At 37.3% G+C, this 11,753-nt stretch overlaps 1 protein-coding gene across 1 annotated transcript; it reads right to left on the reverse strand.

Moving 5' to 3' along the window:
• Window positions 1-6,366: 6,366 nt before the first annotated feature.
• On the reverse strand, window positions 6,367-7,629 carry LOC112637584. Its single transcript, XM_025407631.1, has one exon. It carries the CDS (start codon window positions 7,627-7,629, stop codon window positions 6,367-6,369), a length of 1,263 nt encoding a protein of 420 aa, XP_025263416.1.
• Between the last annotated feature and the right edge of the window lie 4,124 nt (window positions 7,630-11,753).

Genomic DNA, 11,753 nt, shown 5'->3' on the forward strand with positions numbered 1-11,753 from the left:
TATCTTTTTTCCCAACACTAACCAAACATATTTTCGAACGCACACTTATTCTTTTACCCATCTGGTGGTCACAGGGCGTTCCCATCCTTTGACTAAGTACGTCAGTACGTCATGTCAACGTATAGATATTCTTCCAGGCAGTACAGGCATGCGGAGCTGACTCGTAATATTATGATGCTACAGATCGTACAAGTTGTTTGATGGTCGGCTGAGCTTTTATGGACCAAACTATGTGGTGGTATTAACATGTACTGTTGTCTGTCGTCCGGTGGTATTGCCACAAGGCATTCCTTGCAAACCTTATGATAATTGATGACATCTTGAAAAACGTCGTCTCTTGTTATGGTGACGCATCGGAGTTCAACTAGGTTGCTATAATCATTGTGATTTGTTTTTCGCCCGTCAAGGAATTGCATTTGGGGGGGGGGGGCGAAGAAAAAAAAGGGGGGGTAATAACTAGCTTTCCTGATGATCAAGCGATATTCATTAATGAGAGAAAAGCGGTTCCACTTTCGCGCTCCTTAGAGTGCTAAAAGAAAAGAATATCAGTCTTATGTAATATTTATATTCTAATTTTTATAATTTTTGTATAGTATGTATTTATGTTTGTATATATATATAATCATTTTTTTTTCTGTTGAATATAAATGTTCTGCTCGAGTAAATACAATTTTTTTTTTTTTTTTTTTTCGACTAACATAAGAATGATTATATAGAGTATATACGTAAGATAATAACTAATAATATGAAATAATGCTTAATAATGTATGGAATAATAATGTATGTTCCATCGTTTTTATACTGTTGGAATTACATTTACGGTTACACTAGTACTAAGTTGAGCGTGACCTAATAAAATAAGTGCGTCGCGAAGAGAATATGAAGTGGTCGCAGGTATGCCTTCTACGTTTAATTTAACCAGCGCCGTCTCTTCATTGAGGGGGCGGACTATATGGATCCATCCTTTTCGTCCTTCGAGAAGTAGTCGGCAGAGATCCTTGGTTTCTTTGGGCCAGGCTCGGGCGTTCTGGACAGGACCGGTGTAGGCTAAACCACAGGTTATAGTTTGCCAAGGTAACTCCTTGAATCTGTCCTCCAGGAGGTAGACATCGCACATACGCCTCCAGATTGATTGGCCCCAGTCCCCTAGGCTGATTTTGACCATCCAGTTCGTCCTATTAATTCTTTTTATAATGCCCCGCCGCCAGGCTTTACAATCCTTTATTGCGACGGCCATGTTTTCTTTAAAATCTTCGGGCCAGATGTGTAGATAGGTGGCTTTCCTGACCATCCTGAACTCTAATTCTTCCTCTAATTCTTTTAAATCCTTCTCGCCGTTTCTCAGTTGAACGCAGAAGAGGAGCGGTGACTCCACCTTGACTATTGTTACGTCTAAACGTCCTCGTGTTAAGAAGTTCGTTTCGATGGCTTGATGTGTGAAATTCGTAAGCGATTAGGATGTACTATTCGACTATTTTTCTTTATCTTAATTCTTATATTATTTTTGTTAAGAAGTTCTAAAACCTCGTGCGGTCCGGTATATTGATCTCCGAATTTACCAGGTTTAGGACCTTTTAATAAAAATACTTGGTCTCCAGGCTTAAAAGTCTGTGGATTTATTTTCTTGTCATAATGATCTTTTGATTTAGTTTTTGCTTGGATAACATTATCGCGAGCATTTCCCTGAATAGCGTGAAGTTGTGTAACGAGATTTACTAAGTATTCGTCGTAGCTTGCTAGTTTATCTTTTGAAGTAAGAGGTTCGTTGGATGGAATTCTTGCTATTTTGCCAAAAACTAATTCGTATGGAATATGTTTAGTTGCTTCATGTACGCTAGTGTGTTATAATTGAACATTGTGAGACCAATCCATCAGTCCCACTGTTTTTGTTCGTTCGCATATTGTTTTAAATATTCTCCTAATGCATGGTGAGATTTCTCCAAAGATCCGTTTGATTGAAGATGGAAAGCTGTTGTTCGAAACTTGCGAATTTTGAATAGTTTAGCAATCCTTTTTAGTAATTCGCTAATAAAGTTTTGTCCTTGATCCATTAATATTGCTTTTGGTGCTCCGAGCACACAAATGAATCGATCTACGAAAGCTTCCGCGATGGTCTCGGAAGTCTGATTCGGTAGCGGTATTCCCATACAATATTTCGTTAATTGATCCTGTAGCGTTAAAATATATTCGTTGCCTCTCTCGGTTTTCGGTAATGGTCCTACGATATCCATAGCGACCTTGTCGAAGAAAGATCCTGGTGTGTCTGTAATTATCATAGGCTGTTTAGTTTTGACTCTAACGAGTTTTTTGAGTTGACATTGTAAACATTGCTGGATGTATCTTTGAACGTCGGCTTTCAAGTTCTCCCAATAATAGTTATGCTTTATTCTGTTGTAAGTTTTTGTAACGCCACGGTGTCCTCCTGTGAGTAAGCAGTGCACCTCTCCAATAATGACAGTTCGTAAATCTTTAGGTGGATATTTGACTAATCCATTACATATAATCAATTTAACGGGTATATTAACAAATGTTGACAGAAGTTGTGATTTAATATTATTCCATGGTACGTTATTAATTGTTTCCGTTTTTGCAATACTAATTGTTTCTAATTTTAAATCTTGAATGATATCGTGTAGGTTATTTACGATGATTGATATTTGGTTTAAGGTCATTGTAGGATCCTCCTGTTGTCCTTCTATAATAGGTAGAGCTATGTGGTAGTAGTTTATATATTTTATGGCCTTAGGTTTGCCTAGAGCAAGGGACCCAAGACTTGGAAGGCTATTTCGCTCGAAGAGTTTTTGTGAGCCTGAATCTAAAGGTTTTCCGTTGGTGTCAACAAAATACATTACGTTCTCTTTTCGTAAAAATAATAATTCGCGACTTTCTATGATATTACTTTTGTTTTCGATAAATTTTGTCCTTGCTTTCCATAAATTTAGATTGATAATTTCTTCTTCGTCTTTTTCTTCTTCTTCTTCTTTCTCTTCATCTTCGTCCTTATCTGGCGGATCTGTTCTTCTTTCGATATCTTGAACATTTTTACTTTATTCCTTTTGATTTATAGTTTGGCTTCGGGTTTGTATTCGATCGCGTTTAGGTAGTGGTGGTTCATTTTCTTCGGTAGATGATGTGGCATTAGTATGGTCATAAAACGGTTCATCTATTTCAGTGTCTGAAAGATATAAATGAAAATTTTCGTCTTCGCTTTCTCCCTCATCGTCGGATTCTTCTAACATCCTAGAAATTTTCTCTGCATCTTACGAATTATTAGGATTCAGCGGCTTATGTTTTATAATATTACATTTTGCTTCCATGAGATTTACATCCGATGATGTGATAATGCGTCTGCATTTACATTAGTTTTCCCAGCTTTGTATACAACATCATAATCGTACTCTGTTAGTTTCAGTCTCCAGCGTAGTATTCGCATTTTGCGTCTTGTGCATTCTTGAACCACGTTAAAGGTTTATGATCAGTAACTAAAGTAAATTTTCTTCCGTATAAGTATGGTCTAAAATGCTTTACGCAATAAACTATGGCTAGGGCTTCTTTTTCATAAGTGTCATATTTTACTTCGTTATCTGTTAGAGTACGTGATGCGTATGCGATCGGTCGATCTTTGTTTATCTCTCCTTGTGATAGGATTCCGCCTATGGCTATTCCTGAAGCATCTGTAGTCAATATGAATGGTTTCGAGAAATCGGGATATTGCAATACAGGTTCTTCGCATAATTTTTATTTCAAGATTTGAAATGATTCCTCTTGTTCGGGTGTCCATTCGAAATTTGTGTTGTTTTTTAATAAGGATGTTAGCGGTTTAGCAAATTTAGAGAAATTGGATATAAAACGTCTGTAGTATCCGGCAAGTCCTAGAAATTGTTTAACGTTTTTCGGCGTTTTCGGTCTCGGAAATAATTTTACAGCTTCTAATTTTTTTGGATCTGGTTTTACTCCATCTTTGCTAATTACGTGTCCTAAATATGTTACTTCCGATTTCAGAAACTCGCACTTGTCGGGCTGTAGTTTTAAATTAGCTCTTCGAAGACGTTCTATTAGAGCGTTGTATTTTCTTTCATGTTCTTCTAACGACTTGGCATAAATAACTATGTCATCCATATATACAAATAATTCTTCGCCTTGTAGTCCTGTCAATACTAAATCCATTAAGCGTTGAAAAGTAGCCGGAGCGTTTTTTAAACCGAAGGGCATTCTATCGAATTCGTAATGTCCGAAAGGAGTTGTAAAGGCGGTTTTATGACTGTCGGCAGGATCCATTTTTATTTGATGAAATCCGGATGCGAGATCGCATATGGATGCATATGGAAAAATATTGCGCTCCCCCTAATTGATCTAGTATATCAACAATATTAGGTAGTGGGTAAGCGTCTCCAATAGTTTTTTCGTTTAAGACTCGAAAATCGAGAACCATCCTCCAGCGTTTATTTCCTTTAGAATCGTCTTTCTTAGGCACGATCCATATGGGCGTATTGTAAAGCGAGTGTTTCACTATGCCTTCCAGTAGGAGGTCCTCTACCTGCTTGTTTATTTCTTCTTTATGTATTTGCGGAAATCTATATTGCCGAGTATTTATCGGGTGATCATCGGTAGTCGTTATTTGATGTTGCAAAACGTGAGTTGCGGTTAAATTTTCTCCGGGAATGTGGAAACAATCTTGACTATTTGCTATTAATTTTGTTACGTTTCCCTGTTCTTTTTCATTTAAATGCTCTAATCGCAATAAGTCGATAATTTTAGAAAGTCGATCTTCCTTAGTTTCCTCGGAAAGTACCAAGCAATGATGCGGCTCAGAAGTTGTAATGTCAATCTCGTGTTTAGATTTATGTTTTCTCGTAAATTCATCTATTATTTCTTGAGATTTATTACATAAGGACGTAGAAAGTTTCGAAGACGGTTTATTCTTGTGATTAATTTTCCGAGAATTTTCGGTTTTTCTAATGTTCGAATTATATTCTTGAGCCTCTTGGACGAGGTCTTTTATTATAACATAGGAGGTTTCTAGTTTATTATTATCGTTTTTTCTTGTAAATAATCCATCTTTTGGAGATGTAAAGTCTAGAGAGGATAAAGAACTTCTTTCCTTTTTAGGATAAGGCGTCGATTTTCGTAGTGAGGTTTGGTAACCTCCCTCCTTGCAATCGACGGGGCTGGAATTTTCTGACGAGATTTGGAAACTTCCCTCCGAAATTCCAGAATTAATTTTTTCTAAAGAGGTTTGGTCATTTCCCTCGGAGCTGGAATTTTCTGAAGAGGTTTAGAAACTTCCCTCCGAAATTCCAGAATTAATTTTTTCTAAAGAGGTTTGGCAATTTACCTCGGAATTGGAATTTTCTGTCGAGGTTTGGAAACTTCCCTCCGAAATTCCAGAATTATTTTTTTCCAAAGAGGTTTGATAATTTCTCTCTTCAGGGATTGTTAAATTATTAGAATTTTTATTTGTATAAGTTTTATTTCCTCCTTTAATTTTGTTTCTTTTATTTTGATTCATCCCTTTTTGTTTTATATTTTCAAGTGTTTCGTCTTCGTTTCTTTCTTGAATTTTATTACCGATTTCAGCATCTTCATTGAGAATAATATTATCATGGATTCTAAAAGCATCTTCATTTATGAAATTAATTCGAGTTTCGTCGATTTTCCTGGAATCCTCCAATGATCTTGTTGATTTTTCCTTGTCGAATGTTGCAATGTTCGAATTATGGTCATCGAATAATTCGTCTAATGGTTTTAAATGTAATGTCGGCACACGGACTTCCACCTCTTCATTTAGAGTGCTTATGATATTCAAATAAGCCTTTCCAGAAACGTTTTCCACTATTGTATCCCCTAGATAAATTCCGTGCTCTATCTTTAACTTCGGTATGTATCCTATTTTTATTTCAGGATTGATTATTCTTACATAAAATAATGACTCGGATCTTGGTTGTACGGTAATACTTTCGGGGGAGGAGAAAGGCACATTAATTCCAGAAATGTTTAGATGTCCCTCCGCGTAATCTATTTTTGAAGAAGTTTGCTTGAAGAAATCATTTCCAAGTATTCCGGATTGTGGAATCGGAAAGTCGTCGGATACAATGTGAAAAGATACAGATATTCCGAAAATTGTTAACATAATTTCTCCGAATGTGTAAACAGGATAATTATTTATACCATTTAATTTTAAAATATTATCGAAATTTATATTAATATCCTTAGGTGTGAATTTCTCTTTAATTATATTCGGTCCGGATCCTGTATCTAGCATGAGAGTTATATGAGCGGATGCTTTGGTGAGCTGGACCTGAACAGTAGGCACGCGACTGTCTTTAGCGAGAGTCACTATCACAGGCCGTACATCTGGGTTTCGGTTTATTTGGCGTCCTGTTGAGTGGACGGGTGTGAAATTTGCTCGGGCCCCTGTCGCACACCCGACGTCGAAGGCCCATTGTAGTTTCCCTGGTCTTTTTCTTTCCAACGATTATTACTCGCGATCCGTAATTGACAGTTTTCAAGAAGATGCCCTTGTGCCTTACAATATCGACAAAAGGAGTTGGTTGTAGGTATTGAATTCGTTCTAGTACGGCAATCCTTAGCGACATGTCCTATTTTGTTGCAAATTTGACAAGTAACGGTAGTTTTATTTATTGAATTGCGTTGCTCATTTTGTTTCTTCCAACAATTATTAGCTGAATGACCAGTTTTATCGCACCATTGACAAATTACAGAGGTTTTATTGGCTTGATTATTGTTGTTATTTTGACGACATAGTTTCGCGTCGTGTCCGGTTTTAGAACATAGTTGACAGGTTATAATTCGTTGTTGGATTACATTTACTGGTTGGCGATATTGAGGATCGCGCAGGCGACATTTATCTGCACTGTGTCCGCGTTTTTTGCAAATTTGGCAAATCAGAATTTCGGTTCCCAAGGCTCCTGGAAGTTGACCCAAAGAGGATGACTGTGTGAGCTTCCTGCAGTTACTAGCCACGTGTCCTTCTTTATAACAGATCTGACAAGTTTCTCGTATTCGCGGCTTGTTTTGACCTGAGTGAGTCTCTTGTCCCTGTCGTAAATCTGTCATTGCCCGAAGTTCTCTTTCTATTCTTAAAGCGTCAGCAACGGTTCCATGCACGTCTAAGTCTCTCGCAATTCTTTGTTCTATTTCGGGTTTGAGTCCTCGGATAAAACATTTGCACATGTCACCTTCTAATGATGCTTTTATATTTTGATTAGGTAAAGAACGATTAGTACTACGGTATGCTTCTAAAATCTGTTTTCCCAGCAATTTTACGCGATTTGCATATGTGACTACATCTTCTTCATTTTTTTGGTAAACGCGTCCTAATTCTCCTTGTAGTATGTATACATTTTTAGAAGGTCCGTAAATTTGTTTTAAATATGAAGTCAAATTGGATACTGTGTCAAAATCTTGATCTTGGATGGTTCGTCGGGCTTCGCCGACTATTCGGGTTCTTATTACTTTGGTAAACTGTGTTTCAGCTTCTTTAGGTAGCATGGATTTAGCTTCCTCACATCCTTCGATAAAATAACTGAGCGGAATATTTTTACCATCGAAAAAAGGAACGGCTTCAACCGCGTATTTTAAGGTGGCAAATGGGTTTTGGTAAGTCATGGTTTCGGACCTATCAAAATCTTTTTCTGCTTTATAAATAAGAGTATTAGTAAGTGTAATATTCTTGGCAAGTTATATCGCCGGAATTGTCAGAATTTGGCTCGGGCGTGTCGGCTATTAAAATAGTATTATTTATGCTTGTGTCTGTGTTCTCTAAAGAAAGATCAAAATGTCTTGGTATAGATCCTACAGTTCTTTTTGGAGTAGATGTATGAGGTAAACCGGAAGTAGATGACGTAATTTCAATTTTAGATTTAGATTTTTTTTCTTCCAAAGCGAGTTTATAAAATTTTTCTACTTCTTTTTTATCGGCTTTACCTCGAGTCCCGTCACTCATTCCCGTTTCCTTGAATCGCACATATCAATCCCGGACGAGCCTCCAAAATTTACGTATGTTACGTCCAGGCCCGAGGAAGGATGGGCCGAAGGAAGGGCGTAACACTTGTATCCAGAGAACAGGTGCCTTAAGGGCAAGTGTCTCGGGTCGAGCGAGTCTGCGGGTGAGCCAAAGATAGGTCAACGACCGCAAGAGTCGATTTTACACTACTTCTGATCCAAATGCCCGCTCGGCGGTCCCCTTTTCGGTAAAGAAATTTAATCCTTTTTACCCGGGACGAGACCAAGTGCGATTCAGGAGCGTGGGTAATGAGGGGGGTAATTGATTACGTTGGATTAAAAGAAATAAAATTAATTAAATTTATTGTACATTATTAAAAGGATAAAATTTACATCAACATTTTAATTAGTTGTTACTCAAGCACAATATTAAGTGTGATTGTTGTATGTTTGTGGTACATTAAGCGTGATTGTGTGTGTATGTGAGACGGAGGGAGTGGGAGGAACTTTGAAGATAAAAGAAAAGAATTACTATTTGCGAAAGGCGATACAAGTGGAGAATATAGTCGTAATGGCTGCTGGGTCCCCTTTTCGTGTCGAAGACGAGCGGTGTTTTGGGTTGACTTGTTATGTTATAGCTGACAGGAACGACCGAATATTCGCACTGATTCTATATGAAGGTTGATATGTCTCGAAACTTTTGAGTACTGAGTGCGTATATGAACGCGTGAGTCAATGAATGAATGATTAATGATTGACTGAACGAATTTTTTCTGACTGAACGAATTTTTCTGACTGAACAAATTTTTCTGACTGAACGAATTTTCTGACTGAACGAATTTTTCTGACTGAACGAATTTTCTGACTGAACAAATTTTCTGACTGAACGAATTTTTCTGACTGAACGAATTTTCTGACTGAACGAATTTTTGACAAGTGTTGTTCGAAGTTCGCGCTTATATATCGTTTTGGATTACCCTCTCCTAGCGTGAGGAATAAGGGAGGTTGACGAATAGAAATCTTTGTTAGATTTCCATGGTCTCCTCTCTGCCCCTACTTATGAGCATTTTAGAACAAATGTACAAATCAGGATTTTATTACGTTCGTTCGCGAATAGGAGAGCATCTTCCAAAACGGGGGATTCTCAGTATCGCACAAGGGATGACTGTTACTACCTTCTTGCGATATTCGGTCACTCACGTTTTATGATTAGTTTCCTTTATTTTTTGATTTTATGAGTTTTTAAGAAAATATCAATTTGTTTGACTGAATGCCGCTTTATTTAACCGGATGCTACTTTTATAGCCGTTAACATCCGATTGTTATTTTAGGAATGTACTGAGCATCCCGCTTTAATCTAGCTATTATTATCGGCTCTGGAAATCGTGTACGTGTGCACCGGATACGGGAAAGAAAAGAATCGTAACATCCGATATCCGATCACTCGCGTTTTATGATTAGTTTCCTTTATTTTTTTGATTTTATGAGTTTTAAGAAAATATCAAATTTGTTTGACTGAATGCCGCTTTATTTAGCCGGATGCTACTTTTATAGCCCGTTAATATCCGATTGTTATTTTAGGGCATGTATTGAGAATCCTGCTTAATTTAGCTATTATTATGACTCTGGAAATCGTGTACGTATGCACCGGGTACGGGAAAGAAAAGAATCGTGAATTCCCCTGGACGTAACATCTACATATTCGACATTAAAGGCATCGATCGTTGAGCGATTCAATCGCACGCTGAAAAACGACATGTGGAATATGTTTACGCTAAACGGATCTTACAAATGGATCAACGTGTTGCCGGAACTCGTATCGAATTACAACGCGCGCAAGCATCGAACGATCGGTATGCGGCTGTCGACGTTACCCCCACGATCGCTGAAAGACTCTTGGCTACTGTGTACAACCATGTAAATATCGCGGGTCCGGCGAAATTCAAAGTAGGTGACTTGGTACGCGTTAGCAAGTACAAGACAATTTTCGAGAAAGGTTACACGCCAAATTGGACAACCGAGGTGTTTAAAATTATAAAAGTGCAGCATACTAATCCCGTAAGCTATCTACTTGAGGATTATCGCAAAAAATCTATTGCTGGAGCGTTCTACGAACACGAGTTGCATCGCGCGAATTATCCGGACGTGTATCTGGTGAGAAAGTACTGCGCAAGAGGGTGACGAGGTTTACGTGAAATGGCTGGGATTTGACAATTCGCACAATTCTTGGATACATAAAGACAATGTGATTTAATTAATCATACAGTGTTTATTTTTTAATTTCTGGAAAAAATATATATGTATAACATTATAATATTTGAAAAATAAAAATATACATAAAAATATACATAAAAAATCCTTATCAATATTCCTTTCTATAGTATATGTTATTTTTAATAAGTTATAATAGATGAATGAAATACACATAAAATATATGAAATAATAAAAAATCCTTATTAATATTCCTTTCAATAGTACATGTATTTTTTTTAATAAGATAATAAGATTATGAATATACATTAATTACATAAATATATGCATATAAAAATCTTTATTAATAATTCTTTTAATAGATAGTTTATCGCACACATTTTACATTTTACATTTTACATTACATATTACAATGGTATCCTATAATATCCCCACGGTAATGTATCTGTGGTTTCAGGTACGATATACCGCTTATCGTCGTACGGACTCAAAGCAATTTTCGTCTTGCAGATCGTGTATACTTGGTGCAGTTTAGATCGTATACACGACTGGCGGTCATTTCAATTTCTTCTTTCAAACACCGCGTGTAATCGTCAAACGTTATTATCGACAATCAATTATCGATAAATCAATTATCGACAACGTTGCTCTTGACGCCTTTAACTTTTTTGGTATCCTTTTTCCCATCGACCCGTAATGCGTACATCTTTGCTCTGAGCCCGACGAATTCGGTCATTATGGCACTGTTATTTTTCGCCCTTCATCAGCCCGGTACTTTTTTATTTCAAGCGGTATACCGTACGCATTGTCTACCGCATAATGCTCGTCAAATCGTCGCTCGCATAATCGTCAAATCTAGCGATATCGCGCTTCATGTTCTCATACACATCAACGCACTCAATGTGATATATCAAACTATCTGTATCGGTATACATGATTTTACATTTATCGCGATACATTGGCGTCATATACTGTGATGAAATTCATACAAACATGTCTTGGATATGTCGAGTATGCACATACCCACGTAAATCGGCTTGTAGAATTTCACCTCGAGTTTACGCAATTCCACAGCGATTAAGTTTTCTGAAAAAACGCTTCTGCTGTGGAATTTGGGTTCGCGATTATCGCTTCTGCACCGTACCGGCCACTCCATTTTGTTATAATTTTAAATCTACACATTACCACATTTTCCATCGTTTTATCAACACAGCATTATTCATTAATTTATATAATGTTTTCGAAATCATTTTTACCAATGTCTGAAATGTGTACTTTAATTCTATGTAATTCGAAGCCATGGAGACTGAGAAAAACTGTAAATTCTATTTATTTGTTACACGAGGGCTGTTGCGTACATTGCTGTAAATGTACGGTAGTGTATACGGCTCTTATCGTATAGTTGCAAGCAGTTCTGAATTCCCGCTTACGGACGGCTTGTCGCGCGTCGGACAAAACGTCAGTGTGCGCATTGTGAAGCTGTTGCGGGTACTCGAGATATAGCTCTTAGGGAATCTAGCGCGATGATGATACATCAAAATTCGACACGTCGTCGACCCATCAAAAATCGGCATAGG

The sequence above is a fragment of the Camponotus floridanus genome, unplaced genomic scaffold (assembly GCF_003227725.1).
Source record: "Camponotus floridanus strain SB8 unplaced genomic scaffold, Cflo_v7.5 scaffold180, whole genome shotgun sequence".
In the NCBI taxonomy this organism is placed as follows: Eukaryota; Metazoa; Arthropoda; class Insecta; order Hymenoptera; family Formicidae; genus Camponotus; species Camponotus floridanus.

Coding starts and splice junctions, on each gene's coding strand:
- LOC112637584 (XM_025407631.1), bottom strand. CDS start 7,629: ATGACTTACCAAAACCCATTTGCCACCTTAAAATACGCGGTTGAAGCC.